At 47.6% G+C, this 23,800-nt stretch overlaps 1 protein-coding gene across 3 annotated transcripts; it reads left to right on the forward strand.

Moving 5' to 3' along the window:
* The first annotated feature begins 275 nt into the window (after nt 1-275).
* On the forward strand, nt 276-23,727 carry Dnmt3b (DNA methyltransferase 3 beta). Of its 3 annotated transcripts, XM_027945299.2 has the most exons (21): nt 276-435; nt 1,460-1,521; nt 2,991-3,095; nt 4,338-4,466; nt 4,962-5,168; nt 6,612-6,770; nt 9,409-9,516; nt 10,401-10,545; nt 12,440-12,565; nt 12,703-12,747; nt 13,842-13,921; nt 14,179-14,291; nt 14,735-14,918; nt 15,382-15,466; nt 15,895-16,040; nt 16,322-16,412; nt 17,007-17,155; nt 17,742-17,827; nt 19,806-19,875; nt 20,611-20,729; nt 22,250-23,727. In XM_027945299.2, the coding sequence occupies exons 1-21, from the start codon at nt 276-278 to the stop codon at nt 22,389-22,391; spliced, it is 2,511 nt and encodes an 836-aa protein (XP_027801100.1). In that variant the 3' UTR covers nt 22,392-23,727. The 3 variants fall into 3 exon arrangements, with proteins under 3 accessions (XP_027801100.1, XP_071464942.1, XP_027801101.1); XM_071608841.1 differs by lacking the exon at nt 20,611-20,729; XM_027945300.2 differs by lacking the exons at nt 19,806-19,875; nt 20,611-20,729.
* Nucleotides 23,728-23,800: the final 73 nt, after the last annotated feature.

The raw sequence follows: 23,800 nt of genomic DNA on the forward strand, positions 1-23,800 counted from the left end.
CCCAGTCCACTCCTCTGTCCGGGGTGCTGGCATCTGAGCCTTCGGGGCCGCCTGGCCACATGGAACCAAGTCCTGAGCCTCCGAGTTTGGTGAGGGGGCAGACTATGGGGGGCCATCTGGGTGGGGTCCTGGGGTAGGATGTCATCCTCAGATTGGGTCATGGGTCCTCCCTTGGCCTGAGGACATCAAGCCACTGGCAGGAAGATGGGGGCTGTGCTAATCCGTGCCCCTGCCTCCCTTCCACTACCCATTCTGGCCTTCTCCCACAGGAAACGATGAAGGGGGATACCAGACACCTCAGTGAAGAGGAGGGCGCCAGCGGGAGGGAGGACTCCATCATTCTCATCAACGGGGCCAGCAGTGACCAGTCCTCCGACTCCAAGGACGCCCCTTCGCCCCCCATCCTGGAGGCTATCCGCTCACCTGAGATCAGAGGTGGCCAGCCAGATGGGAGTCGGGGGGGTCAGGTGATACCTTGGGTGGGCGCTGCAGACAGACCTCCCCTCTATCACCGCCCAGGGAGGATGTGGCCAGCCAAAGCCCCTCCTTCTCCCTGCCTCAGCCCCTCCCATTCCTCCCCTCAGCTGGGACTCTGAGGGGAGGGACACTTAGCATCTTCTCCTGTCCTTTGCCACTAGTCATAGGGTGATCCTGCCTCCACAAGCCAAGATTCTGGCCCTCCTACAGTGGGACCCAGCCCCTCTCCCAGGCCTGTGGTTGGGACTGAGGCTTGCTTTTGCAGCACCCTCCCTGTGGCACTTCCAGACCACCTCACTAGGCCTTCTGCCTGTCTTGGTTTTCACACCACCCACCCCCATCCCTTCCTGTTCTGTGCTGTCCTCTAGAACTTTCTGTTAATGCAAGAGTGACAGTGGCCTTTTTCTGCATTGTTAACCCTAATAGCCACATGTCTGTGTTTTGGACATGTGGCTGAAAGGGCAGATGCAGAATTGTTGACTTATTATTTTTTTTGTACCAGGGATTGAACTTGGGCACTCCATCACTGAGCCACATCCCCAGCCCTATTTTGTATTTTATTTAGAAGCAGGGTCTCACTGAGTTGCTTAGTGCCTCCTCATTGCTGAGGCTGGCTTTGAACTGGCAATCCTCCTGTCCCAGCCTTTATTGATGGATTTTAGTGATACCTGGAATCTGATCCCAGGGCCTGGTGCGGATGCTAAGCTAGTGTCCTACCAGCAAGGGACCTGACTTCCTCATTTAAATGCAGTTCTTGGTCACAGACTTAGATGGCTCCCCTCAGAACTGTTTTGGATCTGATTTTGTTTCTGTGCCTTGTTGCTTATGAGTCCATGGTAGGGACAAGAGTACCGAGGGCCTGAGAGTTCATTCCAGAGGCAACATGGTCCGCAAGATCTCAAGCCACAGCCATCAGCAAGGCTGTGCTCCGGGCGGGGGCCTGCTCCGAAACTCTGCTCCTAAACTCTGCTCTGCTCCCTAGGCCGCAGATCCAGCTCTCGCCTGTCCAAGAGGGAGGTCTCCAGCCTAATCAGCTACACTCAGGTAGTTTCCCATGTTCCCCTTCCAGGACATTAGCTATAATATTTTTATCCATCCAGTAGGTCTCTGAGGCTCAAATTGCTACTGACAAGTGAAGCTAATCTTTTTTTTTCCCCAAACTAAATTGAGAAGTTTTGTTTTCCTGAATGCTTCCTGTGTATGAAATTATTTCTTAACCTGGACAGCTATGACATAATTCATAATTCTTCTTTTGTGTGTGTGTTTGTGTTACTAGGGATTGAGCCTGGGGTGAGTTGTATTCCCAGCCCTTAGTGAGATGGGGTCCTTCCTAAGTTGCTAAGATTGGCCTCAAACTTTCCATCCTCCTGCCTCAGCTTCTTAAGTCACTGAAATTACAGGCATGCCCCACTGAGCCTGGCAGATTTTGTTTTGAAATTCATTTACTCATGAATAGAATGAATAGAAGATGTGAGTTTTCACATCTGTGGTTTTGATATCAGGTTATCTGGCCTCAAGAAAATTTTTAACAAGATTTTAAAGAATTGTTAGAACTGCTGTAATATTAAAGATTTTACTTCTTCAGTTTTACCAACATCATTTTTTTCCATCATGTTTGTTTATTTATGTCCTTTTATAATTAGTCTTAGTTTAGGATTTTTTTTGTAAAAGATGGACACAATATCTTTATTTTTATGTGGTGCTGAGAGGCAAGCGCTCTACCGCTGAGCTATGGCAAGCCCATGGCAAGCCCTGGGGACAGTCATGAGCAGAAGTCAGACAGTGAGCACACATACATCTTTCTGCGGCATCTGTTGTGTTTTAGTGGTGGTCCACCAGATAAGGGATCCAGGTGGTGTCCAAAGGCTGTGGAGGGTTAAGACAGACTGGATCACAGCCTCAGGAATGCTACTGTGTTATCCAGTTAGTTATCAGTAAAAGTAATGAAATCCATCTGAGGATTTCCTGTGTCTAAGCTAAGCCTGTGTTATTTGAGGCTTGTGATAACCCTGTTGTGCTGTGTGTAAACATTATTCCAATTCTAAAATAAGGGGAATGGGCTCTTTCAAAAAATGAGACTTTTGAAAGCTTTAGCCACATCTGGCTACTCTTGGTTTCAATTTTTGTGCTCTGTGCATGTTGGGTGCGGCTGGAGCCTGCACTAGCGTCTTCATGACACAATCCTGGGTTGGTGGCATTGCTTCTTGTCATTATATCAAGAAGTGTCTCCAGTGAGCAGTTTCCGTGCATTTTCCCCCATGTGCTTCGAGTGGTGGAAACTGTCCTGGTGTCCCTTGCTCATCATGGTGAGCTCTGGGACTCATTTTCCTTATCAAGTCTTATTCCTGTGACTTGATGATTCCTGTGATCCTGTGGCGAACTAATGCAAAAGCCTTTAGACAATATTTCTTGGTGTCTTTGCTTAATTTTATGAAGGGTTTCCGGGGATCCAGTCTTTAGCTACTTTGCCTGTGTGATTTAACATTGAAAAATTGATCTTATTCCTTCAAAAGGATCTGACAGGGGAAGCAGATGGTGAAGAAGATGGAGACAGCTCTGAGGCTCCTGTGATGCCAAGACTATTCCGGGAAACCAGGACCCGCTCTGCAAGCCCAGCAGTAAGTCCCATGTGCAGAGCCCAGGGATTCCCACCAGGGATGGGTCGATCCCCCTGGGGGGACATGGAAGACAGGTGAACAAATGTATTGAAAATTCAGGAAATCACAGCCAGACTCACGAATTATCATAGTTTGGAGGTATCTTTTCTATGGCAGATTTCAAGATCTTTTTTTGGCCCTCTCTTGAAAATGGTAGGGTGATATAGAATTTTCAGAGTAGACAGCTTGCTCAGCTGTCAAGTCACTTCCGGGGCCCTTGTCATTTCTGGAGATAGATGCTGTGGCTCTACCTCAGAATTTAACGTCTGAGGATGGGATGTCAATTAGCACTCATGATCCCCCAGCCCCTAGAGACTAGGCAGACACTTACTGACTGACTGACTTCCAGACATGGATTATAGTCTCATTTTTCCAGTTTAATATGTGTATTTAATTTAGTTTTGGTTTTGGTACGGGGGATTGAACCCAGGAACACTGGGCTACATTCCCAGCCCTTTTTATTTTGAGACAGGGTTTCCCTAAGTTGTGAGGCTGCCTTCCTGCCTCCTTTAACTTCATTGTAGAGATTAAAGGCCTGCTTGGCTAATTATCCCAGTTTTATTTTTTTTGTGGTGCTGGGATTGTGCATATGAGGCAAGCATTCTACCCACTGAGCTATGTCCCCATTCTAGACACACAAAGATTCCAGTAACTTTCCAGGATTTAAACATCAAGTCTTTTTTTTTTTTTAATTTTTTTTTTTTTTTAGAGAGAGAGAGTGATTTTAATATTTATTTCTTCTTTAGTTCTCGGCAGACACAACATCTTTTGTATGTGGTGCTGAGGATCGAATCCGGGCCGCACGCATGCCAGGCGAGCGTGCTACCGCTTGAGCCACATCTCCAGCCCCAAACATCAAGTCTTATAGAATTGGAATTGGGCTGCAACACTCAAACTCATACCATTTTGAGAAAGTGTAGTATAATGGCCTTTCCTTCCTGGATGAGAGCCTTGGCCTTCCTGAGAAAAACAATAATTGGCTTTATGCTCCTTTTGGGGGGAAAAAAGTGTGGTTTTGGTAATTGTGCATTTATCCTCATTTGCTGTTCTCTGGCCAGGTTTGTGTGCTGTGACTAGCAAAACACATCAACTTCCTTACTGCCTTCCAACCACTAGGTGTCCTCGGTTGTCGTGCGGCCCCGAGTCCCAGTCCCCATACCTCCAGTCACCTAAGGCCTGGTGCCTATCCTGTCTTGCTTCCAGGTCCGAACCCGAAATAGCAACAACAGTGCCTCCAGTCGGGAGAGGTACAAGTCCTTCCCACATCCCACCCGAGGCCGCCAGGGCCGCAGTCACGTGGACGAGTCTCCCGTGGAGTTCCCGGCTACCAGGGTTGGTGCCCCTGCCCAGCCGTTCACGGGGAGAACCCATGGCTGGTGCAGGACCCGTGTCCTCTCTTCACGGCTCTTTTTCAGGATCTTGATTTTCCTTTTCTCTCCTGGGTTTTGGAAAGCTTCTCCTCGGGTGAATGGCTTCTCTCCTGGCCTGCTCTTGGGTGGAACTTCCAGAACTGTCCTGTCGCCTCAGTGTCTTCTGTTCCAGAAAACTCCACTGCTCTTTCCAGTGGGGACACAATAGGTGGTTACAGGATCCCCCTTCTCAGATGGGGCCTCTTGGCACTTACCCGTCATTGTCCTTTCTCTGGTCGTGATGACTTTCACCACTTAAATGACACTTCTTCCTTTGAAAACTGTCCTGGGTGATTTTGAACCTCCTCAATTTCTTTCTTCCCTCTTTCTGCTACTTGGGAAGCCACAGGGGGAATCACTGGTCTCCAATCACCTGGTTTGCTTTGCTGTGACGCAAACTGTGTCCTTCCATCCACAGTCCCTAAGGCGGCGGTCAACAGCCTCGCCAGGTACGCCGTGGCCATCCCCGTCCACTCCTTACCTCACCATCGACCTCACGGAGGACGATGTGACACCACAGAGCAGCAGTACCCCCTGTGCCAGCCTAGCTGAGAGCCAGCAGGAGAACTCGGAGACCTCCCAGGTGGACGCAGAGGGGAGAGACTCCGACAACACTGAGTACCAGGTACTCCTCCTGCGGGTGCCCCAGGATGCCGAATGTAAGAACAGGCACCAGCCACTGGTGGCTTTGCTACCGCTGAGCCACATTCATCCCCAGTGTTTTTTTTGTACCTGGGATTGAACCCAGGGGCACTAACCACTGAGTCGCACATCCCCAGTCCTTTTTTTTGTATTTTATTTAGAGACAGGGTCTCACTGAGTTGCTAAGTGCTTTGCTAAGTTGCTGAGGCTGACTTTCAACTTTCCATCCTTCTGCCTCAGCCTCCCGAGTTGCTGGGGTTACAGGCATGCACCACCATCCCCAGCTCATCCCCAGTGGTTTTATTTTTAAACATTTTTAATTTTTTAGCACCAGGGATTAGATCCACAGGCTCTTATTTTATTTTTTCTATTTGAGACAGTCTCGCTAAGTGGCTGAGGCTGGCTTTGAACTTGGGATCCTCCTGCCTCAGCCTACTGAGCCCCTGGATTACAGGCAGTCACACGACACTCAGGCATTCCCAGTTTTTATTTTTGAGTCAAGGTCTTGGGCGACTGCTAAATCTCACCTGGAACTTGTAATTCTCCTGCCTCAGCCTCCCAAATCACTGGAATTATAGACATGTGTCACCACCACGCCTGTGTACTGTTGATAATTTTTTTTGGGGGGGTTACGTGGGGTTCTTTCTCACTGGGCTGAGACACTAAGTTGTTTAGGCTTTTATCCTCCAGCTTCAACCTCAAATTGCTGGTTTACAGGTGTATCGCCACACCTGACCTATTGTTGATAAATTTTAAAGACTACCCAGTGGTACTACAATTTGTCATTTTTACCATTTTTGAATTCTAAATTTTCTACATACAACATGGTCCTTCCCATTTCCCCCGAGACATTTTAAGTCAGGCACCAGAGTTACTGTGTGAATTGTGATTCTCTGAACATCACTTATTTGTACGTAGATGTAAGTACTGTGTTTAACACACAGTACATAATGTGGTTTCTGTTTGTGCATTTGATTGTAGCCCGGCTATAATTGCTTTAGTTATGCCCTATTATTAGTTATGTTTATAATCGCAAGAGTTATATCTGGCTATATGCCAGATTGCCAGCACTGCTTACTTTCATCTTCTTAATGCATGCAGGGATCTGGACGATGGTTTAATTGAGTGTTGCTGAGTGAAGCCTCCCTTCCCATGGAGGTACTTATGGTACAGGATGTACTCTGTGCATTATGTCAGAGGACATTGTACTGTGGATACACTTGATGAGTTCCTTTCTTTCCTTGTGGCTGGGTATGCGCCCGGGGTTGCTCACATGCTAGGCATGCCGTCTGAGCTCCCCACCAGTGACATCTCACATCTGTGCACCAAGCTTGTTTTGCTGAGGGGGTCAGTGGAGGGGCAGGAGGAGCTGGCCAGGTTGACATGTCTTCACAAATGTTTTTATTCTATGTGGTTTCTCTTCCAGGATGGGAAAGAGTTTGGAATAGGGGACCTGGTATGGGGCAAGATCAAGGGCTTCTCCTGGTGGCCAGCCATGGTGGTTTCTTGGAAGGCTACCTCCAAGCGCCAGGCCATGTCCGGCATGCGATGGGTCCAGTGGTTTGGTGATGGCAAGTTCTCTGAGGTGAGTCCAGCGCAAGGCATAATCTCAAGTCGTGTAGATCTGAAGTGTTAGTTCCTTCCTTAGGCAGTTAATTTGCGATCTTTCTGCAGAAGGATGCAGCAGTCTTCTGTAAGGACAGAATCTTCCTATACTCTCTGCTTACCTGTACTCCCTCCTTACCTGTAATCCATGCTTACCTCCTGTACTCCCTGCTTACCTGTACTCCCCTGCTTACCTGTATTCACCTGCTTACCTGTACTCCCTGCTTACCTGTATACCCCTGCTTACCTGTACTCCCTGCTTACCTGTATTCACCTGCTAAGCAGATACTTGAGTTTATGGCAAGAGAGCTCATTGCACTTTCAAAGGGGATAAGCAAGGGGTGGAAAGTCCTGGATTCACCAGGCTATATTTACTTATTGGATTTATTTCTCTGGGGCAGATCATATACCTATCTGAGATTTTAGGGGGTATCTTCCTGGGTTGGCACCCAAATGTACTCAATAGAAAGGTCAGAAGGGATGGTCACCATCTGTTCATATAGGCCTGCAATGGGGGTGTGGTGGGCACCCCTGCCTCACCCCTATAGGTGGGTTTATGTTGCCTTGAGGCAAGTTAGGAAAAATTTATAGTTCAGAGCCTCTTGGTGATTGATATGAACCATTTAAAAAATTTTTCCTTGACCATGAATTCTGCTGGAATTCTCTGTTTATTTTTAACTATTGAGGTGCTGGGCCTCAATAGTTAATACTGCTGGGTCCAGGGCCTCATTTATGCTGTATCAACTGGGGCTATATTACGTTTTTATCTCCTGTAGAAAGCCTGAGCAACCCGGGAGTCGTGGCACACGCCTGTAATTCCAGCAGATTGGGAGGTTGAGGTAGGAGGATAGCAAGTTCAGAGCCAGCCTCAGCAAAAGCAAAGTTCTAAGCAACTCAGTGAGACACCTTGTCTCTAAATAAAGTACAAAATGGGTCTGGGGATGTGGATCAGTGGTCAAGTGCCCCTGACTTCAATCCTCCATACCCACCCGCGCTGCCCTGCGGTGCAGTTAAGAGATCTGCAAAAAATTTTGGTTTGAGTAGTGCAGGAAGAAGACCTTTTCTGACATGGTCTCTTAGGAATGTCAGTCAACACCTGTGTGCTTACCTGTTGGTGGGCCTATATTTCTAATATTATAATTTTATAGTATGAAGCCAGGCTGGTCAACTTAGTGAGACTCTATCTCAAATTAGGAATATCTTGTCTTGGTGGCGCATGCCTGCAATCCCAGTGGCCCAGGAGGCTGGGGCAGAAGGATTACAAATTCAAAGCCAGCCTCAGCAATTTAGTGATGCTGTAAGCATTTACTTAGCAAAACCTTTGTTAAAATAAAAAAAAAGGCTGGGATGTAGTTTAGTGGTTAAATGCCTCTGTTCAATAAGAAGGGAGATGGGTTACCCAAAAAAAAAAAAAAAAAAAAAAAAAAATAGGCCAACAATGTGGCCCTGGGTTCAATCTTCAGTATTCTTTCAAAAACAACCAAAAAGTCGGTCCAACCTTTAATTCCCAGCAGGTTTTATGAGGTTCCTATTTAACAAGCTGGGCGAGATGAAAGCAAATGTGGGAATGAGTTATCATCTAATTTGTTCCTGGTTTCTAGCTTCTAGTTTTTCCATGAATTGGCCTCTTTCCTGCCACTTCTCATAGACACTGAGATTCCCCAAGGCGGATCACAGACATGTGACTGCCTGGTGACACTGCATGAAGATGTCCTCTCTGACCAGCAGAGGGAGCAGAAGGACAAGTGTCCTGGGCTTATTTTAGCCTCGAAGCCCCTGATTGTATGTACATGTACAGGACACCTGTGCAGTGCCTGGTCCAGAGAGGGTTACTTCCTTAGAATTGTCTTGACCCAGTGACATTGAAAATGGTTTTCATGATACGGTCTGATGCCAAAAAGAGTCATTATGGGACTGTTGGAATTGTGGGATGAGATCCTGCACAGTGCATGCCTGTGGGTGGCTCCAGCTGGTAGCAGTTGGCCATTTCTACAGGAATGGTGGACGCACCTCTTCATGGAGATCAGTCTGTGTACAAAACGGAGGAGAGCCTTGGAGTGCACTCTCAGGACCACGGCACTGCACATGCGTCCTGTACCTCTGATCAGCTGCCTGGGACACTTTCATTTCCCACTTGGCCTGGGGACTTGGCATGTCAAGTTGCAATACCTAAAATCAAATAACTAAATGATCAAATTGATTATATCTGAAATTATTTAATCCAAAGCTGAAGAGAAAACTACCAGGCTTATATTCAGGAATGAGGGAAGCAAAACATCTCACACAAAATGTATGCACAGTGAATTACAGACCCAAGCCTCAGGGTTGTTCCTGGGAAAATGATCTCGCCCCTCACACCTCAACATATATACCTGGTTTGTCCTTCTGAGTATCTTGTTCCCCACCTCTGGAGGGGAATGTGCCATTGCTGCCTCTATTTGATTCAGGACTCTGTGTACCATTTCTCTTATATATATATATTTTTTCTTTCCTTTCTGGATTGACTGACATCTGTGAATTTTGTCCCCAGGAATGGGCTATCACATAAAGTGTGTGAAAATCTTCCTTCCTGAAGTTACAGATGTTAGGTAGATGTTGATGATGTCTTTCTCTTCTAGGTCTCTGCAGACAAACTGGTGGCCTTAGGGCTGTTCAGTCAGCATTTTAACCAGGCCACCTTCAATAAACTGGTGTCATACAGGAAGGCCATGTACCAGGCCCTGGAGGTAACATGGGGAGTGGGGAGTGAGGTCCTCATCCTGGAGGAAACGAGGTCTACTGAGAGCTAGCTCAGGTCACTGAGAGGCCAAGTATGGCTTGGAGGGCACAGTGCCATCAGAGAGGAGGTGAACATCACCAGTGTTGGTGTCCTAATTGGGAGGTCTCCCACCTGCTGCTTGTCATTATTAGTGTCTGAATCAGGAAGGGTGTGTATGTGGGAGGTTGATTCATGTCAGTATATTTCTCCAGAGACCTCAAAGCTCCCCCTGGCTCCATGATTGTGGAGTGGTTCAAGGCCAAGATTGGAGAGCACCTCAGGCCACTTTGTCTGTGGGCCATGGTATCACATGTGAACTGTTAAGTGCTCTCCCTTCTCCTACCTTGCCTTGACATTGTTTTGGTTCATGTGGCATTCCTGAGCCAGCTAGTTTCTCTGAATAACACCTGCAAAGTCTAATGGTCCACGTAATAAAGGATGCTTGACTGCATTCTCATTTTCATTTCATTATCCATCTTGAACGAGGTACAGAGGTGTTAAGGTAGAGCTGACAGAGACTTCCACTGTCACAAAGTGGCAGAGCTTTTCTGATTCCACTGGTTAAAAGAAAGCTCATTCCCTACAGGAAAGAGATCATACTTTGTTTCCGTAGGGCAAGATACAATACTAACCATCTCCCACCCCGAGTTCCATGATTTCTTGCCTGTCTCCCTGCCCAGGCTATTCTTCCTTCCCAGGTCACGTGCTGCAGCCCAGGACAGCTGTCCTGCTATGAATGGGGTCCAGTGTCAAGGGGAATGTTGGCCTTGGCAGGGGGAGTCCCTGGGTGCGCCCTGGTGAGCAGTATCTCCGCCCCCATTCACCACAGACTCTGCCTTTATATCTTGGCAGAAAGCCAGGGTACGAGCTGGCAAGACCTTCCCCAGCAGCCCTGGAGACTCTTTGGAGGACCAGCTGAAGCCCATGTTGGAGTGGGCCCACGGGGGCTTCAAGCCCACTGGGATCGAGGGCCTCAAACCCAACAACAACCAACCAGGTGGGAATGAGTCCCTGAGGCAGCGCCCACTGCCAGCTGCCTCTGCTGGTGGGAGAAGCCCTTGAGAGACCGTGCCACCCCACCCGCCCATGCCCCACCCAGCTGATCTGCAGCCAGACTCCTCAGAGTCCCACCTCCGTGGCCTGTGAACTGTGTCCTGTGAACCCAGGCCTGTGAGAAACATCTAGCGCAGATGAAGGCCATTCCAGGCTTTCTTGGCCTCCTCAGACACTTTCATGCTAAATTAATGTCATATACATAAAACCGAGATTGAATCTCATAAAAAGTTGAATAAGCAGGAAGCATCCTTTCTTTTTTTAAAGGAAAAAAAATTATTAAATTGGTCATTGGAGAAAACCTTAAATGTGACACCCTAAACATTTTTTCCAATAACCATATTTCCTCCATTATACCCATGGTTTCCTGAAATGCAGGATGTGTCTTAACAATCCATACATTTAATGTTTTCTGTTTTGTTTTGTTTCCCCTACAAAGTGGTTAATAAATCGAAGGTGCGTCGTGCAGGCAGTAGGAACTTAGAATCAAGGAAACACGGTATTCCCTTCCCATCTATATTCTATTTTCTTTGCTCTTTCAATTTCTTGGCATATGCAATGGTCACTGGAAAAGAATCAAATTTCAATCTGAACCCCCTCACTCCCCCCTCACTCCCTCCCCCAGGTTATCTTGTTGGGTTGCACATCCTTAGCCTTTTCTGAACCCTTTTGGATTCCTACTCCCTTCCCTTTATTTCTCAATTTTCATTGTCTAAGCACTTATCAATTGTGATTTTTGTCACTAAAAGAGTACTTATGATTTTGATGGCTATATAATTTTCTTTCTCAAGGGCAGAGTCAAAGTTAACCCTGATGGTTAAATGAATGGGGTTTTATGTTTCAATAGAAAACTGAATGGGATTTAAACAAAGGAGCCACCATATTATTTTCTAGTAGTTTTCATTGAAAGGGGACATGTAAAATTTAGTACTCATACATTTTAACATAACGTTTGTAGTATTAATGGTAGTGTAATATAAAAATTGATTTTTCACCTTTGTTTAGTACTTTCTTAAAAATTAAGTATTTTTATAGATTTTCCTATATACCTTAATTCTGGGATTGAACCAAAGGTTGTTTACCACTGAGCTACATTCTAAGATTTTTTTTTTCTTTTTTGGTGGTGAGAAGTGAACCCAGGGGTTCTCTACTACTGAGCTGCAACAACTCCAACTCCTTATATTTTTATTTATGAGTCAGGGTTATGTAGCCTAGCCTGACATTGAATTTGTGATCATCTGCCTCAGCCTCCTGAGAAGCTGGGATTGTAGGCATGCATACAGTATATATCATCTTGATTCTGATGCTAAATGTTGATGCAGTATAGATGAATTAAATACAAATATCAATTGTCAATTGAATGCAGTTTAACCAAATCATTTCCAATGTAGATTTAGATGTCAAATTAATATCAAATGAACTTTTTTTTAAATGAGTTACCAGATTTTCAGTTGATATTCAAAGACAAAGGAAATTCTTCAGTCACTTGGTTGCATTTCAAATGCTTGGTTACCACATGTGACTGCTGGGCAGCGTGTTGGACAGCACTTGTAGATGTGTCAGGGTTTAGCTGTGGATTGCATTTTATACTTCCTCTTGCGAGTCCAAGAGGACATGCTCTTTCACCCCCCACATAGGAAAGATCCTGCAACCTGGGGTAGGGTTTTAGATTGGCTCCTCTTCTGGTGGCCTGTCATGGACATGTCAACCCAGTGTTAAGTCCCCTGTGATGCCCTAGGTGTAGATGGTTTTCAGCACAGTGTGGTCTGCCTGGGGGCCCACCTATCCTGTATCCTCCTCCAATCAAGCCACGGCTGCTATTTGCTTGCCTTTCACAGAAAACAAGAGTCGAAGACGCACAACTGATGATTCAGCTGCCTCTGACCACTGTCCCCCAAACAAGCGCCTCAAGACAAACTGCTATAACAATGGCAAGGACCGTGGAGAGGAAGATCAGAGCCGAGGTGATTGTTGGGGAAGGGGAGGTGACGGTCTGCACTGGCAGGTGTGAGGACCACCCTGTAAGGAGGGTGCAGATGAGAACACAACCCTGTTGTCCCTGAGCTCACCTCCTTACACGTTCTCCCTCTCTCCTCAACAGAACAAATGGTTTCTGATGTTACCAACAACAAGAACAATCTGGAAGGTAACATTGACCCCCCCCCCCATCTACCTCCCCTCTGGGTACTACCCAAGGCCTGCCTGGGTTCTCCCACAGCTCTGGGCTCAAATCTGGGCTTCCTTGTCCTCCTTTGTGTCCCTTTTGGAACATTGTACAGACTGAGTAGGATAATTTAAAAAAATTTTTTAAATTGAGAAATATTTTTAATTGAGCGAGCAGGGAGGTGTGATGAGAGAATGCAACTGCAGGCACTTGAGCCAAGACAGCCTGAAACCAAGTTCCTCCAGGAACTAGCTTTTAGGTGAATGGTGGGCACACACTGTCATTGTCACTCTCTAGTGACTCTGTTCAGCATGTGCTAGCTGGGAACTTCCTCTGGATTCAAGACACAGAACAGACCTAATGATACAGACCTAATGAACGGGAGGAAGTACCTGCAAGCCCCTTCTTCCTCAGCCCGGTGGCCTTTAGTCCACAGATGTGTGTTGAGTAGGAAAAAGATAGTCCCTAGCCCAGGGAAAGCCCGGTTTTGGAGCATCCCTGGACACTCTGGAACCTTCAACCTATAGTTATCCATATAACCTGAGACCCTTTTACTGTAGAAGGATTGGTTTGTGGCAAGAAGTCACTGAAACACTTCAGACCTACTGATAGGACACCAGGACAAAAATAGCATATTGGTGGGGACTTGGGCTCAGAGATTACAGCTCTGTGTTGTATAGGAAATGCCACGGGCAATTCCTATCCTCAGCCATCAAAAGCTATTTGGAGTTACAAATGCTTCAGTGTTATTACCCCCCCTCCCTGAAAAAGGGATTAACCCAGGAGTGCTATTGCACCAAATTTCTGCCCTTGTATAGGGGTAATTTTTAGCCTGGCCTTGATTATCTCAGCCTCCCAAATTGCTGCCATACCATGGCCAACTTGTCCCACCAGGTCCTCAAAACATATTCCTCTGTGGGAGGGGCTGCTATTGTTATCCAGTTTGGCCTGCCCTTTGTGTGTGTGAGCCTGGCGTGCCCAGGGTCTGGGATGGGCACACTGCAAGTTTGCAGTGATTGCTCAAACTGGCCTTGCAGCTGTAATTGCCATAACCTGTGGCCCTGTCTTTCTTACAGATAGCTGTTTGTCCTGTGGTAGAAAAAACCCCGTGTCCTTCCACCCGCTCTTTGAGGGGGGGCTTTGCCAGACGTGCCGGGTAAGTCCTCCTCCCCTTGCCCTGCACTTGCCTCTTCCTGTCTCCAGAATCTTCCAGGTCCTTTCTCTGCAGATGGTACTTGCACAGGCATTAGTGAAAGTCTCGCAGGTCTCCAGCGCCCTGCAGTCTTCCTTTTGGAGGGGAGGGTGGCCCAGTAGAGAGCTTCATCTATAATGGCTTGCAAACCAGAGCCTTTGTCCCCTAAAGGATACCAGGCCACCTCTGACTTGTTCACGGACTTTTCTCCATGACTGCAGGATCGCTTCCTTGAGTTGTTCTACATGTACGACGACGATGGTTATCAGTCCTACTGCACCGTGTGCTGTGAGGGCCGTGAGCTGCTTCTCTGCAGCAACACAAGCTGTTGCCGGTGAGCACTGGGCCCTATGGGCACATCCTCAGGCCCCGGGGCTCCCGAGTTGTACCCTGCAGTTCCTGCAGTCTTGGGACAGCTGCCTGTTTTTGCAATCTCAGGCCTGCACCCCGAGAGCTAAGGTGAAGTGGAAGTCGTGAGCACAGCCATCGTGTGCCATGCTGATTGTAGTTGTCCTAGGACTAGAAATGGATAAACAGGGATGTGCTCTGCCCCATGGGGAAGAGTGGGTCAGGGGGCTTCAGGGAAGACTCCCTCTCTGGAGCTTTGTCCATTGGTAGGAATTATAAGAAGTGCCGAGCATACTCGTCCTTTTTTGAATCAAGGGCCCACATCATGCGGGACCTTGCAGTTCATGCTGAAGTTGTTAGGCAGTGAGTTGCCATCTACCTAGGGAAGGCGTCCTGGTCACAGAGCTTCTCCCTGGCCACTGGGTACAGGTGCTTCTGTGTGGAGTGTCTGGAGGTGCTGGTGGGCAAGGGCACAGCGGAGGACGCCAAGCTGCAGGAGCCCTGGAGCTGCTACATGTGTCTCCCCCAGCGCTGCCACGGAGTCCTGCGGCGCCGGAAGGACTGGAATGTCCGCCTGCAGACCTTCTTCACCAGCGACATGGGGCTCGAATACGTAAGCCACAGGCCCCAGGGCCACTGGTCTGAAGATAGCCTTCAAAAGAATGCAGGTGTTAAGGGAATCAGATCATGTAAAAGTGGCCTCTCAGGGCCTCAGGCAGCCTGCTCTGAAGGAGGCCTCTTTGTCCCTGGCTTCTCAGTGTGGACCTGGAATCCTGGGACATCTCAATTATTTTTTTCTTTATAGTTTTTTCCTGTTCTTAGCCAGAGCACCTAGATAATTGCTGTTGAGGGTCTGTCCTTTAGTGCTTGGCCGGGCCTCCTACCTGGGAATAGAGCGGCCACTCCCTGCCCCGGGCATGGTGGCACATGGTGTCTTCCCTTGCCAGTTCTCATCAAAGCTTCTGTGGCAGCCACAGCCGGCTTTGAACCCTCTGAAAGTCATCCCTTCCCTTCCTCAGAGGTTGAGTCTTCCCCCTGCTCCTTCACCTCTGTGACCCTCCTTCCTTATCTGGCAGGAGGCCCCCAAGTTGTACCCTGCGATTCCCGCAGCCAAAAGGCGGCCCATTAGAGTCCTGTCACTATTCGATGGAATTGCCACAGGTAAGTTCACTAGGGAGGCTCTGCTTCCACAAGGGTGAGCAGCCAGGGAGTCTCAAGGCCTCGGATGTCCTCAGGGGCCCTGCCCGTGGCTTCTCTTACTATTCTACCTTCTCCCTCATTCTGAGTCCTGTTTTAGTGTTTTTTAATTCTATGCAGGCATCTAATTTTTCAATCCACCTGCACAAATATACTGTCCATCAGTCAGGTGACAGTTACCACCGTCTTGGCTCTTTCCAATTTTCAGTTCCAACAGATGGAGTAGACACAGCCTCTGCCTGGTGCCCCGTGGCCTTCGCCTGCGCTGACTCTTACACTGCCAGTTACTGTAGCGAGGAGTGTCCTTGTTCTGCCAGGGCAGGAAGCCGTGGCCAGCCAGCTGCTCTGCCCTTGCTCTCATTGTGTTCAAGTGCCCGCCTCTCCCCGTGCAGGTTACTTGGTCCTCAAAGACTTGGGCATTAAAGTGGAAAAGTATGTCGCCTCAGAAGTGTGCGAGGAATCCATCGCCGTTGGAACCGTGAAGCACGAGGGAAACATCAAATATGTGAATGACGTCAGGAACATCACAAAGAAAAATGTGAGGGTCACCTCTCCCCGGGTGGGCTTGTCTCTGTTCTTGTTTGCCCCCTATACCCTGAATGTCCCCTACTCCCATGTGAGCCTCGGGGTTTCGGGTAGAAGAGAGCCTGTGTCTTTTACTTACCACAAAAGCGAACCACAGACTGGTTTCCATCTTGGGCAGTAGTGAGGAGTGCATTTCCTTGGAGTTGCTGACCAGGGAAGATTCTAGAAGGAGGTTTTCTTGGTAGTTCCCTGGGAAACACTCTTGCCCTGAGCCTGTCTCTTTTGGTCCCTCAGATTGAAGAGTGGGGTCCATTTGATTTGGTGATCGGTGGAAGCCCATGCAATGACCTATCAAATGTGAATCCTGCCCGGAAAGGCCTGTATGGTGAGCAGCTCTTCTTTGTCCCATAACAACTTTGTCTCCCACAGGCAACACCTGAGTCTGGTCCAGTGGAACCTCCTGAGAAGGGACCTTTGTTTTAGGTGCCTCAGGCCCTGTCCAAACCCCATTGTACATCCTTGACCCACAAAGAAAGGACACTGTCCTGCCTGTTTTTATGGTTAGAAGCAGCAGTTGGGTACATTTTGACAAAATCATGCCTACAAGGAATTTGATTTCAATATCCATTTCTCTGTCTTCCTCCCACATCTTCCTCTTTTCTATTGATTTTTCTTTCCCTTGTTTATTTCTGATTGTTCCCTTTGGTATCTTTATATATACTTATGGAATGAATTTAACAAAATCAAGTTATTTCCTCCTCTTTCCCCCTCTCCCTCCCTCCCTTCTCTTGTTCTTTTTCTCCATTGATCTTCCTTACATTTTTATGAAAGCAGATTTTCCACCCTGAGCTATTAGTTAGTCATTCCACAGGACCTTAGGGAGATGAACCCATGGTGCTGTCCTTACTGTGGTTTTAAAGAACTCTGGGGATTTTGCTGAAGGCTTTGATTGGTCCCCTTCTCTCCTGTCTGGGCATAGAGGGCACTGGCCGACTCTTCTTCGAATTCTACCACCTGCTCAATTACTCACGCCCCAAAGAAGGGGATGACCGGCCATTCTTCTGGATGTTTGAGAATGTTGTAGCCATGAAGGTCGGCGACAAAAGGGACATCTCACGGTTCCTGGAGGTGAGGATGCCCAGAGGGCTCTGGTGGTCAAAGGCAACCTGGGCAGGGAAGGCCCTGCTGGCAGTATAAACTGCTGGTGTTTCCCAGGGTCTTGGCTGCGCTGTGACCAGATCCCATAACCCACAGAAATCAGCGACAATGCAGCCACCTTCTGCTTTTGCTATGAAATTTGACTCAATGTTCTTGTTGTGAAAATGGATGCTTTGAGGATTCAGGGAAATTAAATTATATTCTGTTTAATAGACAACAAGTCCTGTTAAATACTTTTTTGTGTTTGCCAAAATGTTAATAGCTTGAGCCTCAGGGAGGTACCTATGTCCCTGATGCTCTTTGAACTTGGCAGCTAGAGGTACAGAGCTGTATATGGCCCAGATGCCCTCTTTCACCCCGGATCTCTACTTGCCAGATCTGTAATATGAGTTGCTGTTTGGGGGTACCTTGACCTATATCCTGGTTGGAAGATCCATCCTTCTTCCATAGCCAGAGGCAGTTCAGTCACCTGCATCCATCCCCCAAGCCCTGCTCTGAGTGACCACTGGCATCTGATGTGGTCTCCAAGCAGCTCCCCTTCTCTCTGTCTCTGCAGTGTAACCCAGTGATGATTGATGCCATCAAAGTTTCTGCTGCTCACAGGGCTAGATACTTCTGGGGAAACCTACCTGGGATGAACAGGTAACAGGGGACTCTTAGTGGGATCCCAGGTAACAGCCAAGAGAAATTCAGATGTTAGCTTTCACATTCCAGTCTTCTAGAAAGTGCTGTCTGTACTGAGAAACAACCCCAGTCTGGGCTTCAGAACAATCTGCAGTATCTCAGGGCTGATTCCTGTTTGGTATTTCAAGGAATCTTGGGCCAGGACTTGAGGCCTACTTATTTGTTCCCGATGGTGAGCAGACAGGCCTGGTTCTTAAGAGTGCCAGGTGCTGGAGCCATGTTGATGCCAGGGATGCCTCTTGTTGTTCCTTCTGGGCTCTGCCTTTCCTCCCAGCTGCCATAGCAGTACCCGTCAGGACATGGAAATTGTTATGATTCCCATTCCCCTTGAAATAAAGGATCTGGACCAGCTGTGTGACAGAGTTGAGATGATAAATGGTAGGCCCCAAACATCTCCCTGAGGTTTCCTAACATTTCCACCTTTGCATTTTTTACCAGAGCTAGCTCAGATCTCTTTAGATAGACCCACAACAAGGGGTTTTGCCAAGGATTGAATATTGTGTCTATTCATGGTTTAAGAACAACTCATTAATTAAGATGCAAAATGTGGCAACTGACATCCCAGTTCTGGGAAAATGTTAGCTTGAAACACCTTCTTTTACAAGGGAATGTTGGAAGCATGATAATTTTCTGGCATTTACCAAAATGTGAGTAGAGGTGAGGGGGTTTTAGAGTGGTTCTGAGAATTTCTGTTGGATATCATATCTTTTTAATTGGTTCGTCAGCCAATCAAATGGTATCATGTTCACGTTTAGACCCAGACACCATTGTGCTGCTGCCAATCTAGGATTGGACACATTGATATGCTAAAGGATGATCACAGGTTCACGTTGGGGGTGGGCTTTGGGAAGGTTCATAGGTATCTCGTTTCTTGGTGGAGGGTGGGTGAGTCGATGGGTGCTGCCACCGAGCTCTCTGGGGTTATGGGTGCTGCCACCGAGCTCTCTGGGGTTATGGGTGCGTGTCGAGCAGGGACCAGGGGCTGAGACCTGAAATCATCTAGTTTGTGTAAGTCACACCAGGCTAGTCTTTACTAGTCTGTGGTTTTGCCCTGCCCTGTTGCAATAGAGGGACAGGAATAGGGTGACTTTGGAAACCTAGAAAGTGAGGAGGAGGAGGTCTGCAGTCTAGGGAGAGGTTTTGTGTGGTTCCTCGGCCTCAGTGGACAGTTTCCACCTTCATGTACGAGTTCCTTCTGGCCTTAATAACCGGGGACTGCCCTGTGTTCAGCCACTCTGCTTGCAGATGTCTTGTGCCTTTCCGCCCTGGAACTGCTCAAATGCTTTGCGTCTGTCCCTTGCCCTTCTTGGGCCTGTTTGCTTCGCTTTATTTGCAAAATAAGTTTCCAGAGTTAACTGTTAAGAGCCCAATTGATCCTTATGTGACACCTCCCCATCACTTTCCCGTGGGGCTCACCCCACCTTCCAGCGTCCTCAGCCTGCATCCCCAGTAATGAGCCATCAATTCTGTTTGCTGTCCTGGTGTATCAAGTAGTCCCACCAAAATCCAGCCCCAGCTCTTCCTATAAAACCGAAGCTCAGCCCTGGAGCAACTAGCATGCACGAGGCCCTGGTTTCCCCGCCAGCACTTCCTTCCATGGAGCTGGCTTGACTTGATCAATGAGCAAACCGAGGGAATCTCTGTCTCCCTGTCCACTGTTCCCTCCTTTCCTCAGAGGTAGCATGGCTTTGACCGATGCCAAAACTCAGGAGGTGAGGCAGTAGCTGCAGATATTGGACCGTCCCCTCCAGCGGCAGGTCCATCCTTGGCACCCAGACTAGTCCTTAGGCCTAGTGTGTTGCCCATCACATGACAGGAGCATGTTCACTGCTTGGACCCATTTTTGCCGCAAAGACCCTCCCTCCTCCCACCCTGGGAGGGGCCTGAGCAAGGCCTTTGCAGAGGGTAGAAAGTAATGGGTTTTGGCTGTCCCCAGGCCTGTGATAGCATCAAAGAATGATAAGCTCGAGCTGCAGGACTGCTTGGAATTCAGTAGGACTGCAAAGGTAAGGTGTGCTCCCAGATGGCCGCCCCACCACCCTCCTGAATGCGCACTGGGTGACCCCAAGGCGGGTACTTGGAAAGTGACCTTGGTGGTGTGTCCTATTGGTGTCTACTCCCCTCTCTCCACATGACTGTGGTACTGGGCCTCTTTCTCCCACACAACTGTTCTGTTCTTAAGTGTAGGAGACATTCTTGATAAACAAGTAATCACTGTGGGAAACAGACAACTTGCCTTTCCAATTGTTAATGCTGGATACATAAGAGGCAATTTCAGCTGGCCCTTCCAGTAATAAACGTAAATGATGCTCTTGCAAAAAAATTAACGACTGTCACATCACAGATAAATACATTAAGACGTCTGTGAACCTAATTCTCCATGTCTGCATCAAGCAAAGAACCATTTCTCCAAACTCTGGCTGCCTTTTATTTATAATAACTCTTCTTGGCCCTGGCCCCCCCTCCCGGTGATCTCATGCATAGGTACCTGGTGCTCATTTCATTCTCTCAAGGCTGGTCTTTGCTGTGCCTTACCTTCTTGGCATTTGTGGGAAGCACACAATGTTCTTGTCCTTCGTGAGCTCCTTTTCTCACTCTGGCTGCCAGCTCTACCCTGCCCCGACTCCCACACACCTGCCCTCTGTGCTCCATCCATCTTTTCTCAGGGCTTTTGAGCCTTGAATCCCACCTGGAACCTTTCCTGCTGTGCTTACTCCGTGATATATCATTTTGTTCTCCAGTTAAAGAAAGTGCAGACAATAACCACCAAGTCCAACTCCATCAAACAGGGGAAAAACCAACTTTTCCCTGTTGTCATGAATGGCAAAGAAGATGTTTTGTGGTGCACTGAGCTCGAAAGGTGAGCAAGGCTGCACAGCGGCAGAAAGGGGAGGAAGGAGCCGTCCAGGCCAGCCGCACCAAGGGGCAGGTGCTTGCCACATCTCCACAGTTTCCCAGCCTTGTGTGTGGGTTTGGTGGAAATGCCCTTATAGAGCCAGCCCTTATTTCTGGGCAGAAGTGGCGGGCGGTGGTGAGGAACCTGAGATTAGCAGACTGGGCATCACCGGGCACCGCCTGTGCTGCCCTGAGAGCTCCTTGTCCCGGGGCCTAGGGTGTGTGAGGGACCAGCTAAAGACCTGCTCTTTCTTGTGCAAAGTTGCTCATTCTCTAGCTGATTCCTCCTCAGCCACAGTCTGTCTCTACCTTCTTCTAATTTGATACCAAGAACAAGCTTGGATGTAAATTTTTTTGTTTTTACCATTTTGGTCTAACTTGTCTTTTTCAAAATTATTATTTGCAAGTCATGTTAAAGGCTATGAATTTTCCTCCTTACATTTTGGTTATATTCAGAAGACTTTCATAACAATATTTTCATTCTAGATATTTTAACTCTGGTTTGATTTTTTTTTTTTTTTTTTTTTTTTTAATTTCACTTAGCTATATCTTGGTATTGAAGTAACTTCTGACTGGCAGAGAGAGAAAACTGATAACAATGTTACTCATGAATGTATCCACATCGGGGTGAAGATATGATGGAAGGGTTGCTATAGATATTTGTCCCAGGGTACATGCTATGGCAAAGCAAGACACAGGCCTGGGGTGTTGCACACTTTCGGTTATTGGTCCATTGATTTTATTTTTAGTACTGGTTCTAAACCTGGACAATTCAGCACATCTGTAGCTTTTTAAGAGGCCAGGTAAATCCCTATGGACAAAACTGGAATGCTTAGATATATTCACTGTAACGTACCCAAGTCTGATGGAAAATCATTGTGGGTTTTTTTTTTTTTAATTTTTAATTTAAAAAATTTTTTTTGTGTCTGGAATTGATCCGAAGGGTGCTTCACCACTGAGTCACATCCTAATCCTTTTTTATTTTTTTGAGACAGGGTCTTGTTAAGTTGCTGAGGCTGGGCTTGAACTCATGATTTTGGAGGAGCCATGCCTCATGACGATCATTTGATCAAGTTTTCCTGACCTCCCCCCTGTGTGTGTGTGTGTGTGTGTGTGTGTGTGTACACGTACTGGGATTGAACCCAGGGATGCTTAACCACTGAAACACATTTTCCGCCATTATTTTTATTTTGAGATAGGGCCTCACTAAGTTGCTGAGGCTGGACTCATGACCCTCCTGCCTCAGCCTCCCAGGTTGCTGGGATTATAGGCATGTGCCACTGCGTCCATCTCATGAGCAAGGGCTCTGAGGAACCAGCCCATCTGGACCTTCTGGTGTTCAACAAAGGGTTATTTGCAGGCCCAGGGGGCTTGAGTTAAGGGAAGGGACTTGTTGAGGTGAGGATTTCCTCCCCAGAGGCTGTGGGCATGCTAGAGGGATGGGCCCTTCTCACTCCTTGTCTTTTCCCCCTGGTGCCCTCCCAGGATCTTCGGTTTTCCTGTGCACTACACGGATGTGTCCAACATGGGCCGCGGTGCCCGCCAGAAGCTGCTTGGGCGGTCCTGGAGTGTGCCCGTCATCCGACACCTCTTCGCCCCCCTGAAGGACTACTTTGCATGTGAATAGTTCTACCCAGGCCTGCTGGGGCACCAGGGTTCCTGGGACAGAGCCAGGACCCAGAAGGCACCCTGATCCCTAAAGGCACCCTCTGCCCTCAGCTGAGCTGTGTTGGGTCTCCCCTTAGTCCTCCTGCTCACTGGGAGCAGAACCTCCTGATCCTCTCTTGCAGGGGTGGCCAAGGTGCCACCCCCTTGTGCACAATTCCGACCTGGCTGCTCTGAGCAGCCAAACACGGTGCTCATTTTTTTCTTCTAAAACTTGAAGTAGATAGTAAAATGGCTTTTTTCCCTCCCTCTTGGGTTTACCACTCAGAGAAACAATGGCTAAGATACCAAAACCACAGACCCACAGCCCTCATATACTCAGGTTAGAATGCCAAATCACCCAAGACTGATTGCAAGACTTTTTAAAAGTGTCTACAGCTCTGTGTGCAGTTGTAGATGGTGAGGGACATTTTAAAGGTCCAGCATGAATGTTTTTTCCCTAGGGCTACCAGAAGAGGAAGTGATACCTATTTGTGATACCACATTCCCTTTGTCTCAGTCCAAGGCCATTAGCCATTAGAGTATTTCTCACCATGATGGTGATTCAGCAGGGATGACATCATCATCATCATCTCATTCAGGGCGATTTCCCTCCCCATAAACCCAAGGGCAGGAGCCCCCCTTAGCTAAATCCCTCCTGGAATCTGCAATAGAAGTCTCTGGGGCACTCAGGAAGGGGTGGGCCGGAATTATATAAGCTGCCATATATTATGTAGGAGAAGTTAGCTTCTCAGTCATCTTCCTCTTTCCTGTATGAGGGGCATGAAGGAGGGGGCTGAGCTAGGTAAGACCCCCCCCCCATCCGTGCACCGACAGGCACAGGTCCCCAGATGAGAACCTGGATGCTCACATTCCTCATCCTTTCTGGACATTCAGGGACAGAAGCACATTCCTCACACTTGCCCCTCATCTAAGAGATGGCAGGGGAAAGCTGCAATAAAAGCTGCATCCTTCCTCCAGAGATTTTAAAATCCTTTTTTATTCCATGATAACGTCATTTTTAAGGGGAAAGGGAGGTCGGACAAGCTGCATTTCAGAAATGCTGTTGTAGTGGTTTTTAACACCTTTTACTCCTCTTATCTGGTGCTATTTTTAGAATCAGGAACAACCTTGACAACCTTGGCTTTTTATACACTTTTTAAAAATACTCTCAAGACTTCTATTTTTATGTTTAACATTTGCATTAAAATTTTTTTTTTTTGTAACTGGAGCCACATAACAAGTATGGGGAAAAACCGTGCCTTGTTTTCAACTGTTTCTGCTAATTTTTAGGCTGAAAGATGACACGGATGCCTAGAATTTACCTTATTCTGTTTAATTAAAATCAGTATTTCTCTATAACAGGCTGGCGTTTTGTTCTTCCTTTTGTTC

Source organism: Marmota flaviventris, chromosome 2 (assembly GCF_047511675.1).
Source record: "Marmota flaviventris isolate mMarFla1 chromosome 2, mMarFla1.hap1, whole genome shotgun sequence".
In the NCBI taxonomy this organism is placed as follows: Eukaryota; Metazoa; Chordata; class Mammalia; order Rodentia; family Sciuridae; genus Marmota; species Marmota flaviventris.

Coding starts and splice junctions, on each gene's coding strand:
- Dnmt3b (XM_027945299.2), top strand. CDS start 276: ATGAAGGGGGATACCAGACACCTCAGTGAAGAGGAGGGCGCCAGCGGG. Junction 12,566..12,702: donor AGAGGAAGATCAGAGCCGAG/GTGATTGTTGGG, acceptor TCTCCTCAACAG/AACAAATGGTTTCTGATGTT. Junction 20,730..22,249: donor TGGTGCACTGAGCTCGAAAG/GTGAGCAAGGCT, acceptor GTGCCCTCCCAG/GATCTTCGGTTTTCCTGTGC.